The sequence below is a fragment of the Pristiophorus japonicus genome, chromosome X (assembly GCF_044704955.1).
Source record: "Pristiophorus japonicus isolate sPriJap1 chromosome X, sPriJap1.hap1, whole genome shotgun sequence".
NCBI lineage: Eukaryota > Metazoa > Chordata > Chondrichthyes > Pristiophoridae > Pristiophorus > Pristiophorus japonicus.
The window spans coordinates 37,263,378-37,290,426 of NC_092010.1; the positions used below are offsets into that span (position 1 = coordinate 37,263,378).

A 27,049-nucleotide genomic window follows, 5' to 3' on the forward strand; every position below is an offset into this window, starting at 1 on the left:
GAAGAGGGGGAGGGGGGGGATGGGAGGGGATGGGGAAGAGGGGGGATGGGGAGAGGGGGAGGGGGGGTGGGAAAGAGTGGGGAGGGGGGGTGGGAAAGAGTGGGGGAGGGGGGGTGGGAAAGAGTGGGGAGGGGGGGTGGGAAAGAGTGGGGGAGGGGGGTGGGAAAGAGTGGGGGAGGGGGTGGTGAAGAGGGGGATGGGAAGAGGGGGGGTTAGGGGAGGAGGGGGAGTGGAGGGAGGGGGGTAGTGGAGCGAGGGGGGAGGGGGAGTGGAGCGAGGGGGGGGGAGTGGAGCGAGGGGGGGAGGGGGAGTGGAGCGAGGGGTGGAGGGGGAGGGGTGGAGGGGGAGGGGTGGAGGGGGAGTGGAGCGAGGGGTGGAGGGGGAGTGGAGCGAGGGGGAGGGAGTGGAGCGAGGGGGAGGGAGTGGAGCGAGGGGGAGGGAATGGAGGGGGAGGGAATGGAGGGGGGAGGGAATGGAGGGGGAGGGAATGGAGGGGGAGGGAATGGAGGGGGAGGGAATGGAGGGGGGGGGAGTGGAGGAGGGGGAGAGGGGAAGGGGGGGGAGAGGGGAAGGGGGGGAAGAGGGGAGGGGGGAGGGGGAAGAGGGGAGGGGGGAGGGGGGAGAGGGAGAGGAGGGAGGGGGTGGAGGGGTAGGGGAGCAGGGGGAGGGAGTGGAGCGAGGGGGAGGAAATGGAGGGGGAGGGAATGGAGGGGGGGGAGTGGAGGAGGGGGAGAGGGGAAGGGGGGGAAGAGGGGAGGGGGGAGGGGGAAGAGGGGAGGGGGGAGGGAGGGGAGAGGAGGGAAGAGGAGGGAGGGGGTGGAGGGGTAGGGGAGCAGGGGGAGGGAGTGGAGCGAGGGGGAGGAAATGGAGGGGGAGGGAATGGAGGGGGAGGGAATGGAGGGGGAGGGAATGGAGGGGGGGAGTGGAGGAGCGGGGGGGGGAAAGAGGGGGAGAGGGGAAGGGGGGGGGGAGGGGGAAGAGGGGGGAGGTGGAGAGGAGGGAAGAGGAGGGAGGGGGTGGAGGGGGAGGGGGGAGGGGAGGAGGAGCGGGAGGGGGAGGAGGAGGAAGTGGGAGGAGGAGCTGGAGGGGGAGGAGGGGCAGGAGGAGGAGGAGGAAGTGGGAGGGGTGGGGGAGGAGGATGGAGGGGGAGGGGTGGGGGGAGGAGGGAGGGGGAGGGGGGGAGAAGGGAGGGGGAGAAGGCGGGGGGAAGATAACGAGTGAACAAAGGTTCCTTTCCCCAGCATGCGTGACGGGGACAGCTAAATAGAAAGCCCTGCACACCTCTGAGACACGCCACAAAACACTTCCCCCGCAATGAGATACTTTGAAGTGCAGCGACTGGCGCCATGTCGGCAAGTGCCACTTCGCACACAGCAAGATCCCACAAACGGCACTGTTGAGCGCTCGGTCAGTCCGTTTCCTCTTTGTTGGTGTTGGTCGAAGGGAAGGAATAGTGACCAGCACAGGGAGAACTCCCCGCTGGTCGTCCGATAGGGCCACGGGCACTTTGACGTTGACCTAGACAGGCAGACGCGATGTCGTTTCACTTGAAGGACGGATGGGGGTGAGGCCTCATTGGCACAGTGGCAGACAGCACAATTCGCTGGCTGCGGCAGCACAGACACTCACCCCATGGCTGGAGGCAGCCAGTTTAAAGTTCCACTTCCTATTCAGATGAGCAGGGAGGGAATACATTCAATAATAAATGAAAATAAAGAGCCTTGAGCAATTAATTACCTTTTGCTGTTCTATGGGAAGGCACAATAGTAAACCTGCTTTCCCCTCCATTAAGATGAATGAAGCAGAATTTAAGGCAATATAAAGTAAAGGGTACAATTCTAAAGGGGGTGTATGTGCACAAATAGGGCAGGTTGAGAACGTGATTAAAAAAAAGCATTCGGGATCCTGGGCTTTAGAAATAGAGGCATGGAGTACAAAAGCAGGGAAGTTATGATGAATCTTTATAAAATGGTTCGACTCCAACTGGAGTATTGTGTACAATTGGAAGGATGTGAAGACCTTCGAGAGGGTGCAGAAAAGATTTACAAGAATGGTTCCAGGGATGAGGGGCTTCAATAACAACAACTTGTACTTGTACTTATTTCATGGAGTGAAACGTCCCAAGGCACTTCACAGGAGTTTTATGAGACAAAAAATTTGACACCGAGCCACATAAGGAGAAATTAGGGCAGGTGATCAAATGCTTGGTCAAAAAGATAGGTTTTAAGCAGCGTCTTAAAGGAGGAAAGAGAGGTAGAGAGGCAGAGAGGTTTAGGCAGGGAGTTCCAGAGCTTGGGGCCCAGGCAACAGAAGGCACGGCCACCAATGGTTGAGTGATTATAATCAGGGATGCTCAGGAGGGCGCTGTATAAATACAAGTTGTTCTTGCCCTAGTGGGAATTGAGCTCACAACCTCTGGGTTTCTAGCCCGTTCCACAACCACTAGGTTACCGCACCCATAATGTAGCTAACGACTCCTGTGGGAAAGTGTGTGTGTGGACAATGGGTGAGGAGAGAATAGGACTGGGCTCAGCTGTGATGCTCCCTGCAGTTGAACAGCCAAACAGTTAAGGTCAAGGGTCATACTTGAATAATCACCACTTAGTCAAGATACTGAAAGGTGCACGGCCCCCATGGAACTGTACTCCAGCGAGGGGTCAAACCCTTCAGGAGAGAAAACATGAGCAGAATATTAACAAGTGGCAGGGGTGATGGGAAGCGGGGGGAAAAAAAGAGGGGAAATGTTTGGATTCCTAGAAACTGCAGATAAAATTGGGTGAATATCTGTAACGCAGCCCATTTTAAAAATGCAGTTTAAGTTTAGTTATCAGCTTGACCTGAAGACTGGATTTGTGCTTGAGCCAAGCATGGGGTCACTGATTGAATAAAAAAAGCCATTGCCAGATGGGGCGAGGTGGAATTTTCGCTGAAACAGCTGGGCGGCTCATGTTTGTCAAGATTTCTACAAATGACGACATACAGAAGGAAAAATCCAACTTGCCCGAAAAGAGAAGGGGTGGGGGCGACCTAATTGAGGTCTTTAAAATAATGAAAGGTTTTGATAGAGTGTATACAGAGAGAATGTTTCCACTTGTGGGGAAGAGCAAAACTAGAGGCCATCAATACAAGATAGTCACCAAGTAATCCAATTGGGAATTCAGAAGGAACTTCTTTACCCAGAGAGTGGTGAGAATGTGGAACTTGCTGCCACAGGGAGTGGTTGAAGCAAATAGTATCGATGCATTTAAGGGGAGGTTAGACAAGCATATGAGGGAGAAGGGAATAGAGGGTTATGCTGATAGATTTAGATGTGGAAAGACCTGGTTGGGCCGAATGTCGTGTTTCTGTGCCGTATACCCGATGGAATTCTCTGTAAGGATCTACCACTCACATTAAAGCAGGGAAATCCGATCCAGAACAGAAAACAAATTCAACAGCACTCCCTGGAGCAACGTGGTTTCACAAAACAGCCAGTAGATCCAAGGTATCGCAGCTCACTGTGTGATACACCAACTGCGTGGCACCCAGTCTATCATAGGAAAGGTGCAATGCACTCTTTGGATGTAAATTTTGTCTCCTCTTGTAGGCCTCACTGTGCCTCGCCGAGTGCAGATTGAGCAGGTCGCCCGGTGCCCATTGCTGGTGTATCCTGCTCTCCGCCCACTGCCACTGCCACTGCAGGTGTGTGATCGGCTGCGGGAAGGTGCACAAGGACGCTGCCTTTGTACCATGTTACAGTTTTTTACCCCCCACGGCTCCCCACACCATCCTTGCTCCCTCTCCTCTGGGAAAAGCATTTCCCTCTGCTTGGCCACACCCTAACTGGTCAGAGTTTATTATGTAGGGACCTACTGGTGCAGAACGACCGCGTTACTGTTATGTTACTGTAATGTATGCTCACAGGTTTGTAGAGCTGCTGTCCTGGCCAAGGTGGCCATTAACAGGTCCAGGCAGTGGGCGGTCGAGGGGGTCGTTCAGCCCGACTGCATGCCACGGCTACGTTCGCGCCAGGGTGTCCCTGGAGATGGAGCACGCGGTGTCCACCGGTACGCCCAGTGCACGCCGGAGGGACTGGAGTGCATCATCACCCCCGGCAACCAAATTTTAATTTGATTTAAGTTCCCTTTGAAGTTTTATTTGAAAATTAATAAGGAGGCACTCGGCTTTATCCATTTATTTTAAAATAGTTATGGAGCTGTTGCCTTTACCAAACGCACAAGACTCAATAAAAGCCCAGCCAGTTGGGTTCGGGGGATCCATGATGGGGCAGGTGGTTGTGAGCTGGTAATGTGTAGTGTGATTGTTAAACCTTTGTTAATAAACCAGCTAGGTGTTAATAGCAATGTGTTGCTATGAATTCTTAAGCAAAGAACCCATGAAGCAAATACATTACACTCACCAGGCTACATTATTTATGTATCTCAATTGGCTATTCAAGATAAAGTTGTTTACTAATAGATCTCCTATGGCATTGCTCACGGGATGATGTGTGTATTATTCTGTTACTAAAGTTGTGTTGAATCTAATCGATCACAAAGTCTAATTGCTGTGAATAGGCACTTCCTGATTAAACAAGAATTAGAAGCTTATTACTTTTACAGACACATCCCGAGGTCATTTATAAGTTAATAGATACTTTGAACTTTATCTTTAATTTACCTGTACGATTCCTGAGTTTTGCCGAGTTCAATCAAGCGGGCAGTTGCAAGTGCCTGAAGAGTTCAGGCTTCCAGATAAAATTGGCTTTCCCCATTTTTCAAAAAAGATTGTTTGTACCTTTATGACAAAGTGGATTATTTTGAACTGCGACAGACTTACGAAAAATTTACTGTCAGATCTCCTGTGACACGGCGCACGGTAACTTGGAAGGTACGCTGTTTAATAAGGACAGGGGTTTTGTCATGCACAAGACATTATTCTGCTACGGTGTAGCTCTGTCCCTTCAAGGCAAAAAGTCTAATTGTTGTTAACACCTTAACAGGAACAGGAGTAGGCCATTCGAGCCTGCTCCGAGTAAACAGCTCAGGTCACTCAGAGTTTAATTGTTGCAAGCTCAAGAAACTTTGTAAATGTACACAATTCTTCCACCAAAATGTAGATGTGTGTGTCCCTTGAAGGCTAATTGCTGTTAAGTAAACCCTAAGTGACTTCATACAGAAGTCAATTGAGCGGATGTATTTTGTATTCCTGTCGAGCTCCTCTGTCTATAGTTTTCTTTTTAAAGAAGTAGGACACTGAAATTTGAGTGCGATACTTGAAGTGTGACAGAAGAATGCATTGGTCAGGAAGTGCGAGCTTGATGAACTGTGTTATACATATTAACAGTACATTGGGCTGACATTTCCTGTCTGTCACACTCTCTTTTAGAACTTCATACGGCCTAAAATTAGAAGGAAAGCTAATCATTACAGCAAAATTGAACAGAAAACCTACTGGTGATTACAAGCTTTTGGACCACAAGGGCACAGGATGGTCTTTACTGACTAAGACGCATCAAATTAATTTACAGCTGCAGCAATACTGGGAGAATACATACTCCACTGGATGTGGGAATGGTGTAACATTGGCCCACAGCGCAATGGATGTTTCACGTAGAGATAATGAAGAACAAAAGGGAAGGTAATTAAATGGTCTCGGGCTCGGTTCCTCTTTACGCAGCGAATTACGTTGATCTGGAACGCGCTGCCTGAAAAGGCGGTGGAAGCAGATTCAATAGTAACTTTCAAAAGGGGAATTGGATATATACTTGAAGGGGGAAAAATTGCAGGGCTGTGGGGGAAAGAGTGGGGGAAAGAGGGTCGCGCGGGGAAGTGAGATTAATTGGATAGTGTAATGTACGCACCTGTGAGCATGTTCACAGGTTTGTAGAGCTGTTGGTCCACCGGTACGCTCACGGTCTTCCGCGAGAGGTGGGCGCCGGAGGGACTGGAGTGCATCATCACCCCCGGGAACAGAATTTTCATTTAATTTTATATGTTTTAAAGTTTAATTTGTTTTAATTGCTGGTTTTAGTGGCACTTGTAAAATATATGATTTTAACGCCCCCAAAAAATCACAAAAAACCCCACCAAAAAACCCCCAAAAACTAAAAAAAAGAGGGCAGTTAAAAGTGTCTGGAGTGTCCCCCAGATCTGGGGGGTACTTGATCTAATGTTTATTTTGTCCCCCCCAAAAGAGTTGTAGAGCTGTTGGTCCACCGGTACGCTCACGGTCTTCCGTGAGAGGTGGGCGCCGGAGGGACTGGAGTGCATCATCACCCCCGGGAACAGAATTTTCATTTAATTTGATCGTTTAAAGTTCCCAGTTAATTTGGAAAGTTGTGGGTTCTAGTGCCCTTACTAAAAGGGGGTACTTGATTTTAAAGTTGTGACCAAAATAGTGCAGAGCTGTTGAAGTCATTCCTCTGTTTATTGGGGCCTTGGCCTGGAGGGTGTTGCACGGGGCAGTCCCATACAATTGTTTTTTAAGTACAGACTCCCAGGCCGCCTGTAATTTCTGCGACTTGGAAGAGTCCGTGTTCCATGTTTATGTTGAATGTGTGAGGTTGCAGCACCTATTCCATTATTTAAAGGGGCTGCTCCTTAAATTCTGGTTGCACTTCAGTCCCACACTCCTGATCTTTGGGCATCCTGTGCGAAGGGGAATGGGCAGGTCGGAAGGCCTCCTCGTAGGACTGCTCCTGGGCACGGCCAAGGTGGCCAATAACCAGTCCAGGCAGCAGGCAGTCGAGGGAGTCGTTCAGCCCGACTGCCTGCCTCTCTTCTGCGGCTACCTTCGCGCCAGGGTGCCCCTGGAAATGGAGCACGCGGTGTCCACCGGTACGCTCGCGGCGTTCCGTCGGAAGGGGCACCCTGGCGCAAACGTAGCCGCAGAAGGTAGGCGCCGGAGGGACTGGAGTGCATCACTTCAACAGAATTTTAATTTGATTTGGTTTGACAAAGGTTCCCTTTCATGTTCAATTGTTAATTTGTGGTTTTTGGTGCCCTCAAAAAAAAGGGGACACTTGATTGAAAGTTACTTTAAAATAGTTGTGGAGCTGTTGAGTTGTGAGGGGCTTAGCCAGTCACATGATGTTCACAAGACTCAATAAAACCCCAGCCAGTTGGGTTCGGGGGATCCATGATGGGGCAGGTGGTTGAGAGCCTAGTGGATGAACTGGTAATGTGTAGTGTGATTGTTAAACGTTTTGCTAATAAAACAACTAGTTCTTAATAGCAATGTGTTGCTATGAATTCTTAAGCAAAGAACCCAGGAAGCAAATACATTACAAAAAGCTCTTTCAAAGAGCCGGCACAGGCACGATGGGCCGAATGGCCCCCTTCTGTGCTGTATGATTCTGTGATTACTGTGAGGAATGTTTGAGGCTCAAAGCTGCTCGTTGCTGAACCTCCTTGCCCTCCAAGAGTTTTCTGGTGGGTCATTTGATAAACTGCTGCGGGTAACTGAGGAAGGGGAAGACCAAAAAGAGCGGCATTCTCCAGCCCAGACGACCAGCATAATCACGTCCCTGCTAAATTTGTTTTAAAAAGACAGAAGCCAGTTCGTGAGCAGATTGTATTAGCTTTAGGATTTAGAGCAGCAAGATTTAGGCAGCAGAAATACCCCCAGAAAGCCAGCAGTCTTACTGGCTACCTAATTCCTTCAGTCAAGCCGGCAAAATATTTCGCAATCAAACGAGCATTTCAACGGTCACCAACAGATTCCATCATGCCAACGCACTCACCTTCCGCCAGTCCCATCATGCCATCGGCCTTGCTCACACTCTTCTTCCTGCGATGCTTCTTACGGTTTATCTGGGGTGAGGGCGGGGAGTCCAGCTTGCAGCTCGAGAGACTGGAGATACCTTCTGCCATGGCAGCCCCTTCTTCAAAAAGGAAAGCGCAGATATTAAGTAACTCTCGATGCAATACATTTAAGCCCCCTTTTTCAAAGTACCGTGTGGGTTATTGGTGGCCATTTTGGCCTCCCCTCCAAATGTTTCTCCTTTTCCCGTGACTCATGTTGAGCTATGCTTCTACAGGCTAACCACTCCAGAAACTTCAGCACATTATCTAGACCGACACTGCAATACAGTACTGAGGGAGCGCCGCACTGTCGGAGGGGCGGTACTGAGGGAGCGGCGCACTGTCGGAGGGGTGGTACTGAGGGAGTGCTGCACTGTCGGAGGGGCGGTACTGAGGGAGTGCCGCACTGTCGGAGGGGCGGTACCGAGGGAGCGCCGCACTGTCGGAGGGGCAGTACTGAGGGAGCGCCGCACTGTCGGAGGGGCAGTACTGAGGGAGCGCCGCACTGTCGGAGGGGCAGTACCGAGGGAGTGCCGCACTGTCGGAGGGGCAGTACTGAGGGAGCGCCGCACTGTCGGAGGGGCAGTACTGAGGGAGCACCGCACTGTCGGAGGGGCAGTACTGAGGGAGCGCCGCACTGTCGGAGGGGCAGTACTGAGGGAGCGGTGCACTGTCAGAGGGGCAGTACTGAGGGAGCGCCGCACTGTCTGAAGTGCCGCCTCTCGGAGAAGATGTTAAACTGCTCTCTTGGGTGGATATAAACGATCCCATGGCACTATTCAAAGAAGAGCAGGGGGAGTTCTCCCCGGTGTCCTGGCCAATATCTATCCCTCAAGTAACATCACAAACAGATTATCTGGTAATTTATCACATTGCTGATTGTGGGAGCTTGCTGTGCGCAAATTGGCTGCCACGTTTCCTGCATTACAACAGTGATTGCACTTCAAAAGTACTTCATTGGCTGTAAAGCGTTTTCGGACATCCTGAGGTGGTGAAAGACGCTATAGAAATGCAAGTCTTTCATAGTGCCTTGCCCAGTTGCCGGTGCGCGCTGATAATGACCGGAGTTGCAAACCTTGGCCTACCCTGAGATTATGAAGCCAACTGTGGTGTCTCCACTGCTACCTTGCCGAAGGTGGTCCAATTCAGCATGGGCTAGAAATCAAATCTGGGATCTTTTTATCCTTAATGGGCCAGTCTCACATCATGATTAGGATTAAGCCTAGAACTTGATGGTGTCTTATTTCAAAATTATAAGATTTGTTTTCTCCGTGGGATACTAAAATAATTTTGCTTTGAGGATAACTTCTAAATCCTATTTTATTCATAGTGAGGAGAATAGCTCTCAACCATTCTGTAACCATATTTATAACATTCATATTTCACTGGTTCTAACTGACTTGTTACAACAGCGACTACACTTCAAAAAGTACTTCATTGGCTGTGAAGCGCTTTGGGATGTCCTGAGGTGGTGAAAGGCGCTATATAAATGCAAGTCTTTTTTCTGAAATACAGAAGCCAAAAATATCTAGGGTTGGATTTTCGGTCTTATGTTAGCGCCCTGGATGAGCGACAATAGGCATTTCCGGGCGGGCAGCCAGCTTCCAGCGCCCCACCGGGACATTCGGTGCCGGTTTCGAGGGGGCACGGAGCATTACCGCCCGGAAGAGCCGAGCCAGCGAGTGGGTGGCTCCCACCCGGTCCGTAGCACTCCGCAGAGCGCTATGCTAGGACCACCTGTGAAAGCGGGGTGTGAGGTAAGTGTGATTGTTTTTTTTGCCGATTTATGTTGTGGTGGCGTGAGTTATGTATTGAGAATGTTTTTGGTGCTTTTTTTTCTCCCCAGGCCTCTCTTAAAGCGCTCCCAGGACGGCTGTTTAACTCAGGATTTTCGCATGCTCAGCCAGCCTAGCACCCTAAGAGAGGCTTTTGACAAGGTCCCACACAGGAGATTAGTGTGCAAAATTAAAGCGCATGGTATTGGGGGTAATGTATTGACGTGGATAGAGAACTGGTTGGCAGACAGGAAGCAAAGAGTGAGAATAAACGGGTCCTTTTCAGAATGGCAGGCAGTGACTAGTGGGGTGCCGCAGGGCTCAGTGCTGGGACCCCAGCTATTTACAATATACATTAATGATTTAGATGAAGGAATTGAGTGTAATATCTCCAATTTTGCAGATGACACTAAGCTGGGTGGCAGTGCGAACTGCGAGGAGGATGCTAGGAGGCTGCAGGGGGACTTGGACAGGTTAGGTGAATGGGCAAATGCATGTTAGATGCAGTATAATGTGGATAAATGTGAGGTTATCTACTTTGGTGGCAAAAACAGGAAGGTAGATTATCTGAATGGTGACAGATTAGTAAAAGGGGAGGTGCAACGAGACCTGGGTGTCATGGTACATCAGTCATTGAAGGTAGGCATGCAGGTACAGCAGGCAGTAAAGAAAGCAAATGGCATGCTGGCCTTCATAGCAAGGGGATTTGAGTATAGGAGCAGTGAGGTCTTACTGCAGTTGTACAGGGCCTTGGTGAGGCCACACCTTGAGTATTGTGTGCAGTTTTGGTCTCCTAATCTGAGGAAGGACATTCTTGCTATTGAGGGAGTGCAGCGAAGGTTCACCAGACTGATTCCTGGGATGGCATATGAAGAAAGACTGGATCGACAAGGCTTATATTCACTGGAATTTAGAAGAATGAGAGGGGATCTCATAGAAGCATCTAAAATTCTGACGGGACTGGACAGGTTAGATGCAGGAAGAATGTTCCCGATGTTGGGGAAGTCCAGAACCAGGGGATACAGTCTAAAGATAAGGGGTAAGCCATTTAGGACTGAGATGAGGAGAAACTTCTTCACTCAGAGTTGTGAACCTGTGGAATTCTCTACCACAGAAAGTTGTTGAGGCCAGTTCGTTAGCTGTAGTCAAAAGGGATCAGGGGGTATGGAGAGAAAGCAGGAAAGGGGTACGGAGGTGAATGATCAGCCATGATCTTATTGAATGGTGGTGCGGGCTCGAAGGGCCGAATGGCCTACTCCTGCACCTATTTTCTATGTTTCCTTGTAACGCCTCCCTTAGCGCTCCGCCCCACACTCAGGGCGGCCCAGCTGATGAACTTTGCTGACTGAGGCGCAAACTGTTCCCGGGAGCAAACTTTACCGCCCCGCCACCATTACCGCCCCGAAATGAGTAGAACAAAAAATCCGGCCCTTAGAGTTGAACAAAAGGAAAGAACACTAACAATGCAGCTAATCTCACTTTTAAGACGCAAACAATGCGTTATGGGAGGAGATTTTACAAATTAGCGCTTCTCCAAGCGCATAATTAGGGACTGGGGCACAACATGCTGTGTTCGTTTTAATGTTTGGAAAACCATGCTTGGCGCATTGACCTTTGCCTGCGAATCCCCAACACCGGCTGCCATCACACGGAGCTCTGCGCTGGGGCAGCTAATCCGGAAAATCACATTTCACTGCTTCTAAGTGACTTGCAACGGTCAAGTGCAGCCTTGTAAATGTCAGTGCGGAAAGCTAGTTCTCCGTAGTGCCTCTTTATGGCAGTGCGCTCGGCTGCAGAAACCTGTTGGATTAAACGGCGAGCAATTGAACACGTAGTATTTAGATTCTGGCGGCTCCGGATCGGAGGTAATCAAAATGAAAGCAGTTGCTCCAGACTGGTAACACTGCAGGAGAGCGGTGTCAATGCTGGGACTGTATCCGATCATTAAATCATGCAGCAACACCCTCTGACAGATGAGAAACTTGCACTTCAGGGAGGTTCCGATATATTCAGCTTTTCTGACGTCAGATTTTTACACCAAGGTTGATGGACGAGCTCCCATTTGCTAGATCCCAGTGTGTGTATTTTTTGTATCCTCTTTTTTCATCTTGAATACAATTTAGTCTGCATTATATAATGGTCAGCTTGACTCAATTGGTAGCACTCTCACCTCTGAGGCATACGACATGGACTGACACTCCAGGGCTGAGGACGAGCTGTAGTGTCAGAAGTGCTGTCCTTTAGATAAACCCATTCTGGTTCTATCTGCGATATAAGCCTCCTGTGTGTCTGGGGCTATTTTGAATCATCCTAGCACTGCACTGCACTTCCAAATGTTCTCCAGAAGGGGTCACTGTTAATAAATTTGTACCTGCTCTCCCTGGACTGGAAATAGCAGACAGCACATCCTGAAACAGATTTTACACTGAAACTACCTGTGCACATCGTGAAAGGAAGTTTGCTGCACATTGTGAGTCAATATTATATGGAACAAAGGGTCAAATTAATGGTCAAAGACCTTGATATTCTTTCCCATAGTAAAATGAATGTGTGACTATAACTAATATTATTCAACCTGGAACTGGAGGAGGTTGGGGACAGATTACACACATGACAACCATTAGCATTTCACATTGATGGTCAGTGTTGTGTCTTTAGCCCATGTTTGCTCCTGGAAATCAGCACAGACTACGCCCCTCCCCTCAGTGCGATTCCCAATGCTATTTGAAGTGATTTTTGGCTGCTGTATATTCTGGCTGGGTATTCTCACAAGAACTCACAGTAAATTTCTGTTTACAATGCGAGGGAAGGCTGAGGGGTGGCCTAATAGAGGTCTTTAAAATGATGAAAGGTTTTGATAGAGTGGATACAGAGAGAGTGTTGCCACTTGTGTGGAAGAGCATAACTCGAGGCCACCAATATAAGATAGTCACCAAGAAATCCAATAGGGAATTCAGAAGGAACCTCTTCACCCAGAAAGTGGTGAGAATGTGGAACTCGCTACCACAGGGAGTGTGGCCTGTTTCTGTGCCGTATATCCTATGTAAACAATACTTTATGGGAGGAGATTTTACAAATTAGAGCTTCCACAAGTGCATAATCAGGGACTGGGGCACAATTTTCTGAGGGGGTTTGAGAAGATAGATGCAGAGAGGATGTTTCCCCTCGTGGGGGAATCTAGAACTAGGGGGCATCGTTTCAGAATAAGGGGCCGCCCATTTAAAACTGAGATGAGGAGGAATTTCTTCTCTGAGGGTCGTGAATCTTTGGAATTCTCTGCCCCAGATAACTGTGGAGGCTGGGACATTGAATATATTTAAGGTGGAGATAGACAGATTTTTGAATGATAGGGGAGTCAAGGGTTATGGGGAATGGGCGGGGAAGTAGAGTTGAGGCCAAGATCAGATCAGGTCAGCCATGATCTTATTGAAACACCGGTGAACTTTTTGGCATGGAAGCAAGTCATCCTCGATTCGAGGGACCGCCGATGATGATGATGATGATGATGATGATGAAGAAGAATGGCGGAGCAGGCTCGAGGGGCCGAATGGCCTACTCCTGCTCATATTTCTTATGTTCTTTTTTAATGTATGGAAAAGGATGCTTGGCACATTGACCTTTGCCCCCGAATGCCCAACACGGGCTGCTATCACACGGAGCTCTGCGCTGGGAAGGCCAATCCGGAACATCTACCCTATGGCGTCTTTCTTGCTTAAAGAATAAACTGTCTGCTGACTGTGCATCTTCTGTATATTTGCTGGATGTGCAGTGCTGCCCCTCAGACGGTTCACCACCGCCCTGCACAGCCACTCACTGCTCATAGAGATGATGGGGTTTCCTTACCAGTGGTCCTGGAGCTTGTCTCACTCCACTGGTCGCTGCTGGGCATGGAGGAGCAGTTCGGGAGCTTGCCTTTGACCTTGGGATCACTGCTGACCGCTTGCTCAGCAACAGGGTCTAAACCGCCAGCGTGCAGAGAATCTGTGGGACAGAGACAGCCCATGGAGTTACTCAACCTCTCGCTTCCGAAATGAAATTCCCACGCTAAGCCCGGCGAAGCCCAGCACGGCAAGTACCGGCGACCATACCAACCATCCCTTTGCTGGCTTGTGAAATCAAATAGAATCACAGAATGGTTACAGCACGGAAGGAGGCCATTCGGCCCATCGAGCCCGTGCCGACTCTCTGCAAGAGCACCTCAGCCAATCCCACTCCCCCGCCCTTTCCCCGTAGCCCTGCAAATTTTTTCCTGCAGGTACTTATCCAACTCCCTTTTGAAAGCCACGATTGAGTCTGCCTCCACCACCCTCTTGGGTAGTGCATTCCAGATCCCAACCACTCGCTGCGTAAAAACGTTTTTCCTCATGTCACCTTTGGCTCTTCTGCCAATCACCTTAAATCTGTGTCCTCCGGTTCTCGACCCTTCCGCCAATGGGAACAGTTTCTTTCGATCGACTCTGTCCAGACCCCTCATGAATTTGAACACCTCTATTAAATCTCCTCTCACCACCTCTACTCCAAGGAAAACAACCAGTACAACTGTCAAAACTGATCACCTTCTGGGTCTTGGGAATGAGAAGCAGAGTCTTCACCCTGAGTTATACTTTGAATGAGACCAGACGCTCCTCATTACTTAAAATATGACTATAATTTTATGTACACATTCTTCGTGCCTGCACCCTCACCCTGTTCAGATCGAGACCCGTCACGCTGTCTCCGACTCAAACTTATTCTTTCCCACTGCTTACCTCCCTCAAGTGTTCCCATCCTCCGACATCACTTGGTGTGGCCGAACCACGATTTGTTAAGGTCTCTGTTGAACTATGCCCTCCAGCACAAAGGGCCTCAGCCCTTCACTTGGGTATTTTTTTATTTATTCGTTCATGGGATGTGGGCGTCACGGGCAAGGCTAGCATTTGTTGCCCATCCCATGCCTTTGAGAAGGGTCGCCTTCTTGAACCGCTGCAGTCCATGTGGTGAAGGTCCCCCACAGTGCTAACTTTGTTGTAGCAGTTTGATACAACTGAGTGTCTCGCTCGGCTATTTCAGAAGGCAGTTACAAGTCAACCACATTGCTGTGGATCTGGAGTCACATATAGGCCAGACCGGGTAAGGCCGGCAGATTTCCTTCCCTTTAGGACATTAGCGAACCAGATGGGTTTTTACGACAAACCGAAAGTTTCATGGTCACCATTACCGAGACTAGCTTTTTATTCCTGATTTATTGAATTAATTGAATTTAAATTCCCCAGCTGCCGTGGTGGGATTTGAACTCACGTCTCCAGATCATTAGTCCAGCCTCTGGATTACAAGTCATACATTGCTAACATAATCACTATGGTCCGTATCCCATGTGGAACTCTATCCCACACCGCTCAAATTTCTCAATTTAAAAAAGAACCTGGCCTCGATATTGCAAGCCTAATGTGGCACACAGACTTCGACATATACCCTGCACGAAGGGGGTGAATGTCTCCAGAAAGTCGCCCCTTATATTTCTTTTGCTTCTTAATCATGTTGTATGAATCATTTACGTAATTCATACTCGTCTTGTTTCACACCCTGCGAAATAGATCACCCAGTTACTGCATCGCGGGCAATGAGACAATGGAGGATCTGGAATAATTGCTCAAAACAGTGTATTTCAAAAAATGCAGATACAGACTGAAAAATGAATACTGAGGAGGTATCTAACCTCTCAATTATTTAGTGCTTGCATGCAGATAACAACCAAGGTGGGAAGAACAGACACGCAGTTTGAAGTTAAGTAGAAACTGTAATGTAGGCACGAGACCTGCATCACCCACTGGCCCTCAAATGGGATGGGCAGATTGTCCTGAGTGTAATGTATGCCCCTGTGAGTATGCTTACAGGTTTGTAGAGTGGTTGCACTGTGAGTGGCTTAGCCAGTCACGTGATGTTCACAAGACTCAATAAAACCCCAGCCAGTTGGGTTCGGGGGATCCACAATGAGACAGGTGGTCGTGAGCCTGGTGGATGAACCGGTAATGTGTCATGTGATTGTTAAAGCTTTTGCTAATAAATCAATTCGTTCTTGATAGCAATGTGTTGCTATGCATTCTTAAGTAAAGATACCCATGAAGCAAATATATTACAGAAACGAAGGGCCTGAGGCCAGTTAGTTCCGATGTCTTAAAGTAACAGCATCTCCCCAAGGTCAAAAGGAAGATTTAGCAAATTAGAGGGAACTCCAGCGTTGCAATCACATTTACTACACACAACCACCACTGTTCACTACCTCGGCACGAATTCCTTTCGAATATTTCATTTACCCCAAAAAACAAGACATTTCAAAGTTGAGGTTAGTGGACTGATGATTTATTGGGGACTGCCAGCAGATGTTGTGCAAACCGTGTGTCACATTGTACCTACCCACACTCTCTTGCCCACTGCTCACGAGTCCATTCAGGCTGGTGGAGGCGCCACTGGCTGAGACAGCACGGGGTGGCCGCTTGCCAGGAACTTTAACCGTGGTCCGGAGAAGATCGATCTCTTTTCCATGGATGTTCTGCATATAATCCTGAAGCAAAGAATGATGGTAGAATTCACGGGTCTTGAAAATACCTTATTACGAGGTGCTTGGGGTCATTTTCAACTTCACCCACCTGTTGTAGATCCCACCTGCCTGCCTGCTCCCCGTCCTGCCCGCTCCATTCCCCACCCCATTCCCCATCCCTCCCGTTCAACGTTCCGCTCCGCTCCCGTTCCCCATCCCTCATCCCTCCCGTGCCACGGCCCGTCCCTTCCGTTCCACGTCCCGCCTGTTCCACACCCTGCCCCATCCCCATCCCCAACCTGTCCCGCACTCCTCCCGTTCCATGTCCCGCCTGTTCCACACCCCGCCCCACCCCATCCCCAACCTGTCCCGCACTCCTCCCATTCCACGTCCCGCCTGTTCCACACAATGCCCCGCCCCCATCCCCAACCTGTCCCGCACTCCTCCCGTTCCACGTCCCGCCTGTTCCACACAATGCCCCGCCCCCATCCCCAACCTGTCCCGCACTCCTCCCATTCCACGTCCCGCCTGTTCCACACTCCGCCCCACCCCATCCCCAACCTGTCCCGCACTCCTCCCATTCCACGTCCCGCCTGTTCCACACAATGCCCCGCCCCCATCCCCAACCTGTCCCGCACTCCTCCCATTCCACGTCCCGCCTGTTCCACACCCTGCCCCATCCCATCCCCAACCTGTCCCGCACTCCTCCCGTTCCATGTCCCGCCTGTTCCACACCCCGCCCCACCCCATCCCCAACCTGTCCCGCACTCCGCCCATTCCACATCCCGCCTGTTCCACACCCCGCCCCACCCCATCCCCAACCTGTCCCGCACTCCGCCCATTCCACGTCCCGCCTGTTCCACACCCTGCCCCATCCCCATCCCCAACCTGTCCCGCACTCCTCCCATTCCACATCCCGCCTGTTCCACACCCTGCCCCATCCCCATCCCCAACCTGTCCCGCACTCCTCCCATTCCACATCCCGCCTGTTCCACACCCCGCCCCACCCCATCCCCAACCTGTCCCGCACTCCGCCCATTCCACGTCCCGCCTGTTCCACACCCTGCCCCATCCCCATCCCCAACCTGTCCCGCACTCCTCCCATTCCACGTCCCGCCTGTTCCACACAATGCCCCGCCCCCATCCCCAACCTGTCCCGCACTCCTCCCGTTCCACGTCCCGCCTGTTCCACACCCTGCCCCGCCCCCATCCCCAACCTGTCCCGCACTCCGCCCGTTCCACGTCCCGCCTGTTCCACACCCTGCCCCGCCCCCATCCCCAACCTGTCCCGCACTCCGCCTGTTCCACGTCCCGCCTGTTCCACACCCTGCCCCGCCCCCATCCCCAACCTGTCCCGCACTCCGCCCGTTCCACACCCTGCCCCATCCCCATCCCCAACCTGTCCCGCACTCCGCCCGTTCCACGTCCCGCACTCCGCCCCCGTCCCTCTCGCACTCAGCCCCCTTCCGCGCCCCGCCCCCCTGACCCCGCCCTCACACCCTGCCCCCCGCCCCCTGACCCGACTATCCTCCCAGGTTACTGCCCAGGCGGCAAAGTTGAAAATGATCCCCAATGAGTAACAATACAATTAATTAAAAATAGATCCTTGAGGCCAATGAATCTAGGTAATCTTAATCCTATTCTTGCTGGACATGAATTGAAAGCACAAGACCGCCAGCGATTTAACACTAATTTGGGAGTCTTGGTTAGACAGGCAAAAAGGTTAAATGGTGTCAGATATAGAAATCTCATAGCGCAGGTAACACAAGAACATAAGAAATAGGAGCAGGAGTAGGCCATACGGCCCCTCGAGCCTGCTCCGCAAAGGAGATGTGTGTAGTTTTGGTCTCCTTACCGAAGGAAGGATATACTTGCCATAGAGGGAGTGCAACGGAGGTTCACCAGACTGATTCCTGGGATGGGGCATTGTCCTATGAGGAGAGATTGCGTAGACTAGGGCCTATATTCTCTAGAGTTTAGAAGAAACTCATTGAAACATACAAAATTCGTACAGGGCTTGACAGGATAGCTGCAGGGAAGATGTTTCCCCTGGCTGGGGAGTCTAGAATCAGGGGTCATCGTCTCAGGCCATTGAGGACTGAGATGAGGAGACATTTCTTCACTCAGAGGGTGGTGAATCTTTGGAATTCTCTACCTCAGAGTGCTGTGGAGGCTCAGTCTTTGCGTATATTCAAGGCAGAGATCGATAGATTTTTGGTCACTAAGGGATATGGAGATCGGGCGGGAAAGTGGAGTTGAGGTAGAAGATCAGCCATGATCTTATTGAATGGCGGAGCAGGCTCAAGGGGCCGAATGGCCAACTCCTGCTCCTAATTCTTACGTTCTTATGTTCTAAAGCTGAGGATACAAAGGAGGTCTAGTACTTATTGTCCTGCGAACCCTGTGGCTGGAAGAGAAAAGGAGTCGACATTCCAGCAGTGCTGACACCTCTGAGCTTCATCAGCCAGAACAGCAGAATAATTGGAGTGTGGATTGGTACAGAGCCCCTCGTGTACCACACGCCTCTCAGCAACACCAAGTGTGGCTCTCCCAGTGACCCTGCCATATACAATGTCTGTCGGGTTCAAAGATTAACAGCCAGGGGGCAGAGAGCTTAGCTGTGCTTGAGGGCACGGCCTCTCATAATAATAATAGGGGCACACTGGGATCGGGGACATCTCGGCAATCAACTGAAAATGATTTCTGGATAAACTCACATTTATGGCCGTTTAGTTGTGTAGCGTGGGGATCATAAACCACATCAAGCAGCATGGAGCGCGGGGATTGGCCAACTGTTCTGATGGCCACTGTCGGCATAGAAACAGAACCAAAATCGGATAAATCTACATCGTAAAAAATAAGAGAACCCGGGGAAGATATCCTGCTTGTGTTATTTGTAGGGAAATAGTCCATTTTTTAATAAAGAACCATTTATGATTTCAGTACAAATGGCTCACAGAGGAACTCTCCACCAGGGGTCCCCCTCTCGCCCAGTGATTTCGGAGCAGATTTTTCATGCTGAAATGCCGATTACAAACTGCTGCACTTACACTTTGGTGGAATACGACAATCGCTCACACCCACCTACTCGATTCCGACCTCGCAATTCTGCTCAGGCCGCTTCCATCATCACCATCATCGTCATAGACAGTCCCTCGGAATCGAGGAAGACTTGCTTCCACTCTAAAAGTGAGTTCTTAGATGGCTGAACAGTCCAATACGGGAACCACAGTCCCTGTCACAGGTGGGACAGATAGTCATTGAGGGAAGGGGAGGGTGGGACAGGTTTGCCGTACGCTCCTTCCGCTGCCTGCGCTTGGTTTCTGCACGCTCTCGGCGACGAGACTCGAGGTGCTCAGCGCCCTCCTGGATGCACTTCCTCCACTTAGGGCGGACTGGTCTTTGGCCAGGGACTCTCAGGTGTCGGTGGGGATGTTGCATTTTATCAGGGAGGCTTTGAGGGTGGTCCCTGTTTCCACGCTCATCGTGAATGCAGCTTGAACCTTTCCCAACAGGAAGGCTGTGTGTGGCCTGTCTTATAACTGATCTGAGTGCTTAACAACAACAACTTGTATCTCTATAGCGCCTTCAACATCCCAAGGCGCTTCACAGGAGCATTAAGAGATAAAAATTTGACACCGAGCTGCATAAGTAAAAATTAGCACAGATGACCAAAAGCTTGGTCAAAGAGGTAGGTTTTAAGGAGCGTCTTGCAGGAGGAAAGCGAGGGAGAGAGGTGGAGCAACAGAAGGCATGGCCACCAATGGTTGAGCGATTATAATCAGGGATGCTCAAGAGGCAGAATTAGAGGAGCGCAGACATCTTGGGGAGGGGGGCTGGAGGAGATTACAGAGATTGGGAGGGGCGAGGGGGCCATGGAGGGATTTGAAAACAAGGATGAGAATTTTAAAATCGAGGTGTTGTTTAACCGGGAACCAATGTTGGTCAGCGAGCACAGGGGGTGATGGGTGAGTGGGACTCGGTGCGAGTTAGGACACGGGGCAGCCGAGTTTTGGATCACCTCTAATGCTGACACTGACTCACAAAAATGGAAAAATGGTCGATTTCGCAGCGCTGAGATTCCTCGTCCCAACGAGACGGGCGGAGACCCTCGGGGTGAGGGAGGGAGACCCCCCGGGGTGAGGGAAGGGAGCCCCTCGGGGTGAGGGAGGGAGATGGGTGGAGCCCTCGGGGTGAGGGAGCGAGACTCCCGGGGTGAGGTCGGGAGACCCCTGGGGTGAGGGAGGGAGACAGAGGGAGCCCCTCGGGGTGAGGGAGGGAGACCCCCCGGGGTGAGGGAGGGAGGCCCTCGGGGTGAGGGAGGGAGACGGGGGGAATCTCCGTGAAGTTTCAGCCCAGTCACTTCTACTTAGGAAAGTTTGAAAGAAAGTAAAAGGAATTCTGGCTTCCAATTGACCCGAGGATAATCTCGGAGCCTCGCATTGACCCGGGACATTTCCCTTCATCCTTAAAGGGACACAGCAAGTTGCACTCACCTGCCCTTTAGCAGCAGAATAACAGAGTATAATGCTCCTGTCCTGCTGTCAGCTGTGGCTCAGTGGGTAGCACCCTCGCCACCGAGTCAGAAGGTTGTGGGTTCAAGTCCTGCTCCAGGGAGTTGAGCACAAATAAATCTAGGCTGACACTCCCAGGGCAGTACTGAGGGAGCCCCGCACTGTCGGAGGGGCAGTACTGAGGGAGCGCGCACTGTTGGAGGGGCAGTACTGAGGGAGCACGGTGCTGTCTTTTGGATGAGACGTTAAACCGAGGCCCTGTCTGCTCTCTCAGGTGGATGTAAAAGATCCCATGGCACTATTTCGAAGAGGAGCAGGGGAATTATCCCTTGTGTCCTGGCCAATATTTATCCCTCAACTAACATCAGTAAAACAGATTATCTGGTCATTATCGCATTGTTGTGTGTGGGAGCTTGCTGTGCACAAATTGGCTGCCCTGTTTCCCACATTACAACAGTGACTTCACTCCAAAAAGTGCTTCATTGGCTGTAAAGCGCTTTGAGATGTCCAGTGGTCGTGAAAGGCGCTGTTCTTTCTAAGAATAGCATATCCTCCAACCTACCATGAACAGTGGTACCGGGGCTAGTTTATTAAAATCCCTATACTCCCCCAAGCACAAGAGGTGTGACTGTTACAGGCATGTCTGCAAAGTCCCTTTGAGGAACCAAAACTTACGAAGTGCACTTACGTGTAAGCTGGGATGATAGGATAAAATACCATTGTTGCACAGTGTCACATACTTCTTCTTCCACTCTTTGTTTAGTGAGTTCCCACTTCTCTTCAACAACACCCCCTGTAGGAAAACACACGTATGAGGGCCAGGATCAGAGGAGAAAGCCACACCTCCCCTCACCCCACAACCTTAGCTCAAGAAAGACCAGAGAAGATGGGTCTGTTTTCCTTGAGCAATGCCGGGTACGGGACAGTGTCATAACTGTTGTAATAAATGACAGAAGAACCAAAGGCGACAATGTGGAAAAAAAATTTTTTTACGTAGAGAGTGGTTAGGATCTGGAATGCACTGCCTGAGTGGTGGAGGCAGACTCAATCACGGCTTTCAAAAGGGAATTGGATAAGCACCCGAAGGAAAATACTGTGTGGGGCTACAGGGAAAGGGCAGGGGAGTGGGACTAGCTGAAGTGCTCTTGCAGAGAGCCGGCACAGGCTCGACGGGCTGAATAGCCTCCTCCTGTGCTGGAACCATTCTATGATTCACTGTTTTTTTAATTATGAAAGGACAGGACAGGGTAGACAGAAACAGACGGTTTCCAATAGTTGAGGGGTCGAGAGCAAGGGGCCAGAGATACAGCATTAAATGCGAGCGAGGCAGGGGAAACTTGGTCACACAAGAGTTGTGAGGCTATGGAGTTTATTTCCAAGGTTTAGTGTCTGAGGCAGAAACAATGTCAACACTCAAGATTAGATTAGATGGGTGGATGAAGGAAAAGAAGATGACAGGATATGGGAACCGGGCCGATAACTGTGATCAGGACTATTTGCTCGTACGGAGGATAATGGCCCGTCTCCTTATCGTAACGTCTATGCATTTCTAGGTTACTGAACGTAACCCCTTGTCTGAGCTACAGGAGGCGGTCGAGTGCTCGCCAACTCTGACCCAGGAGCAGTCAACACCTTCAGGAGTTTTGGTCTCCTTATCGAAGGAAGGATATACTTGCCTCTCGGAGACGGCTGAAGGCTCTGCCACTGATGGTGGAGCACAGAAACCCAAAGCCAGAATAGAGGAGCGCACGCACCAAGACGTTTGGCTGGAGGAGGCGGCAAGGGTTGGGTGGGGTGAAGCCATGGAGGGATTTGTAAATGAGGATGAGGATTTTGAAACCAATGCGTTCGATCGTGAAGCAGTGGGACCTGGGATATAATATGGAATAGGGCAAGAGAGGTGGAATGGGTTTGATATTCAAGCCGTTCAGGATTTTAGCTGTTAGGTTTAATCATGAGCATTTTTCTTTTGCTGTGTTTGCAACTAGTTCTTAATTATAATGCAGATAGTATTCATCACCATTGTCATGTATTCAACCAGCATTGTAACCCATGTATAAACTGACCTAAGTTGTACACCGTGAGAACACTGACCACTAGGTGGGAGACACTCCTAACCTGGGCCTTCAGGTATAAAAGGGGAAGCTCCACCCACCTTCATCACTTGAGTGCTAAGGAATAAAGGACAGGTCACAGACTGACCTTCTCTCAAGCATGGGCCTCGTGTGCATTTATACTGTGTAGTAAGGACGTATCAACCATTATAGGCGGTCCCTCGAATCGAGGATGACTTGCTTCCACGCCAAAAAGTTCACAGGTGTTTCAATGAAGGACCTAATATTCCGGATCCCGAACTACATATTGAAGGGTGGAAGATGCCTATGCGTGGATTTTTTTAACGTGGGGTGACCGTTGCACACCAACCACCACACGGGCTTGACAGAGCTCGGTCTTGGTCCAGTGGCAAGGGTTAATCAGGACAACTGGAGACCAGCTCTGCTGCACAGACCTAGCGCGCACAAATATCGCAGTGTGGACTGGTCCGTGTTGTCCCTAGGCCCTCGTCTCTTCTGCTCTTCTGGCCCCAAACTCATGCCTCGACAATCTCTCGCCGCTCCTTCGCCCCGACCTCGCCGCTGCTGCCGTACCTGCTCGCGCTCCAATCACCGACCTGGATCTTGGTGACGTCCTCCACTTAGGGCGGTCTTTGGCCAGGGACTCCCAGGTGTCAGTCGGGATGTTGCCCTTTATCAGGGAAGCTTTCCTCTGCCCACCTTTGGCTCATTTGCTATGAAGGAGTTCAGAGTAGAGCGCTTGCTTTGGGAGTCTCGTGTCAGGCATGCGGACAACGTGGCCCGCCCAGCAGAGCTGGTCGAGTGTGGTCAGTGCTTCGATGTTGGCCTGGTCAAGCAGCGTGGCAGCATACCACTCCAGGGAGCAGCACGTGCTGGAGCAGGAGAGCAACGGCAGCAAAATAGTATTATGGACTGTGACAGAACATTAAGGGGTGTGGCAGGCATCACACCGAAGTATCACCCCCAATGTCCGCCCCTCCTATCCTGAGGGTGCCGATTTTTGCTGAGGTACAGTTGCACAGATGCTGAGAGCAACTCTGGTACCTCACCTAGGTGGCCATGCGAACCCTGGATAGTGGCTATTAACCGGCTATTCAACTGTGACGGCATCGCAGCCACGTGGGATGTGGCCCACGCGTGCGTATTTTCCAGTTAGAGTCATCGAAGGGCGATCAGGAGCAGGGAAAGTGGCTGCATTTGCGTTTCCCTCTGCCTCACCCCGGAGGCATCTAGGACAAGTGTAGAACACTAACTACCACCCCCACAGCCTGGTCAGCGGACACAAACAAGGGACGAAGGGTCCAGTTCTCCACCTTGGCCGTGCATTTCACAACTGAGCCATCCTGGCGTGCAGGCGACTGTGGGTCAGCAGCTATGACAAGGGGACAGAGGCAATGAGGAGCTCCGCTGATAATCGGCAGTGCACCCTTCCGTCTCCAATATCCTGCCCCAGAGGCGCCGAAACCCACCTGTTTAATTGGGATTGCGCGTCCACTTCCGATGTTATCTGCTTTACTGTCCAGACTCCTCCTCTCCGTATCGCTTCCTCGCCGACCCTGTGAGGGAACGAGAACACGGCGTCAAACCAAGGCTGAATCCAGGCCGACACTCCCGTGCAGTACTGAGGGAGCGCCGCACTGTCGGAGGGGCAGTACTGAGGGAGCGCCGCACTGTCGGAGGGGCGGTACTGAGGGAGCGCCGCACTGTCGGAGGGGCGGTACTGAGGGAGCGCCGCACTGTCGGAGGGGCGGTACTGAGGGAGCGCCGCACTGTCGGAGGGGCGGTACTGAGGGAGCGCCGCACTGTCGGAGGGGCGGTACTGAGGGAGCGTCGCACTGTCGGAGGGGCGGTACTGAGGGAGCGTCGCACTGTCGGAGGGGCAGTACTGAGGGAGCGCCGCACTGTCGGAGGGGCAGTACTGAGGGAGAGCCGCACTGTCGGAGGGGCAGTACTGAGGGAGCGCCGCACTGTCGGAGGGGCAGTACTGAGGGAGCGCCGCACTGTCGGAGGGGCAGTACTGAGGGAGCGCCGCACTGTCGGAGGGGCAGTACTGAGGGAGCGCCGCACTGTCGGAGGGGCAGTACTGAGGGAGCGCCGCACTGTCGGAGGGGCAGTACTGAGGGAGCGCCGCATTGAGGGAATGCTACACTGTTTTAAGGTACTGTCTTTTGGATAAGGTGTTAAATCAAGGCCCTGCCTGCTCTCTCAGAATGAATGCAAAAGATCCCATGGCACTATTTCAGAGAAGAGCAGGGAAGTTATCCCCGGTGTCCTGGGGCCAATATTTATCCCTCAATCAACGTAACAAAAACAGATTATCTGTTCATTATCACATTGCTGTTTGTGGGAGCTTGCTGTGCGCAAATTGGCTGCCACGTTTCCTGCATTACAACAGTGACTACACTCCAAAAAGTACTTCATTGGCTGTAAAGCGCTTTGGGACATCTGGTGGTCGTGAAAGGCGCTATAGAAATGCAAGTCTTTCTTTGTTTGAAGGACCGATGGGCCTGTTCGCATTAAAAGCTGCACCTTTACACTCCCCCCTGCCAGGAACAAATAGCTCAGAGTCGTTCAGGTGATGGCGGTTATTGGAATGAATGTACTGCTGAGGCCTCAGTGTAGGAAGGCAGAGTGATCAGCTGAATCAGGCCAGACCATGGTGGGGACAAATATAGATAGACGGCCATCCCTGTCCGCCAGCAAGTCTGAAAAGGCACTGCACTGCTGCATACGTTGGTGCCAGCATTGTAATATTGCACTACCATGACCGTTTCCCTGACAGCCTCCACACACACTGTGGTGTCCTGCCCTCCTGATGAGGTCCAGCACGTCTCTCAAGGCAAGCAAAGGCTTCACAACATATTTGGCTTTCCAGCTACAGGCTTGAAAAATCTGAGACCAATAAGCTCGGTTGTTAGCGTCCCACTGACACAAATCATATCTGTCCTATTTTTCACAGGGGAAACCGCTGATTCCGAACGGCAGGCCAGCGGTTAGCAAATCTCCGACAAGGCCTTCCAAACTGGCAAGCCAACTCCGAACCCTTCAGCAATCAAAGTCGGCAGAATAAACAAAGAACAGGTCGAAAACCGGCAGGTAACCCTTCGGTTCAGTGAAATGAGTTTCTCAGCCTCCCCGCTCCGTACCCATCCCTCCTGGAGTGCTTGCTCCGAATCTCTCCAGTCCAGCCTCTGTTCTCCTCAGCACGGGAGCAGCTCCAGCCAAAGTCAGTCCAAGAAAGCAGCCTTGTGCTTTATATCCGGGCCCTGTCCCCACTGAAGTGTTTTGAATGTAGCTACTGAAAGATTGAAGTGCCCACAATATCCAGTTCAGATCACACGAAGGTCCGAATGTTGTGCCCCCCACCCCCCCACCTCCGGGGTTACTTTATCACATGATTAGATTTTGAACAGACCTGCCGCACTCCTCAAAGAGAGAGGTGGGGATCACTTATTGGGGAGTAACCTGCACCACTGGACCCAGGAGAATACCCAAAGGCAGACACTACATTACTGTAAGGTATGCACCGGTGAGTATGCTCACAGGTTTGTAGAGCTGTTGCATTAACCGGTCCAGGCAACGGGCGGTCGAGGGGGTCATAGAAACATAGAAACATAGAAAATAGGTGCAGGAGCAGGCCATTCAGCCCTTCTAGCCTGCACCGCCATTCAATGAGTTCATGGCTGAACATGAAACTTCAGTACCCCCTTCCTGCTTTCACGCCATACCCCTTGATCCCCCGAGTAGTAAGGACTTCATCTAACTCCCTTTTGAATATATTTAGTGAATTGGCCTCAACTACTTTCTGTGGTAGAGAATTCCACAGGTTCACCACTCTCTGGGTGAAGAAGTTTCTCCTTATCTCGGTCCTAAATGGCTTACCCCTTATCCTTAGACTGTGACCCCTGGTTCTGGACTTCCCCAACATTGGGAACATTCTTCCTGCATCCAACCTGTCCAAACCCGTCAGAATTTTAAACGTTTCTATGAGGTCCCCTCTCACTCTTCTGAACTCCAGTGAATACAAGCCCAGTTGATCCAGTCTTTCTTGATAGGTCAGCCCCACCATCCTGGGAATCAGTCTGGTGAATCTTCGCTGCACTCCCTCAATAGCAAGAATGTCCTTCCTCAAGTTAGGAGACCAAAACTGTACACAATACTCCAGGTGTGGCCTCACCAAGGCCCTGTACAACTGTAGCAACACCTCCCTGCCCCTGTACTCAAATCCCCTCGCTATGAAGGCCAACATGCCATTTGCTTTCTTAACCGCCTGCTGTACCTGCATGCCAACCTTCAATGACTGATGTACCATGACACCCAGGTCTCGTTGCACCTTCCCTTTTCCTAATCTGTCACCATTCAGATAATAGTCTGTCTCTCTGTT

At 51.0% G+C, this 27,049-nt stretch overlaps 1 protein-coding gene across 1 annotated transcript in view; it reads right to left on the bottom strand.

Annotated features, from left to right (window-relative positions):
• Positions 1 to 27,049, bottom strand: part of LOC139240892 (arf-GAP with GTPase, ANK repeat and PH domain-containing protein 1-like) — a 232,672-nt gene that overhangs the window by 19,353 nt on the left and 186,270 nt on the right. Inside the window, exons 9-13 of the mRNA XM_070869397.1 lie at positions 24,135 to 24,221; positions 21,279 to 21,383; positions 15,953 to 16,100; positions 13,403 to 13,540; positions 7,724 to 7,864 (exon numbers count right to left, since the gene is read on the bottom strand). Of these exons, the coding sequence (XP_070725498.1) occupies positions 7,724 to 7,864; positions 13,403 to 13,540; positions 15,953 to 16,100; positions 21,279 to 21,383; positions 24,135 to 24,221 (619 nt within the window). The remainder of the gene's footprint in view (positions 1 to 7,723; positions 7,865 to 13,402; positions 13,541 to 15,952; positions 16,101 to 21,278; positions 21,384 to 24,134; positions 24,222 to 27,049) is intronic.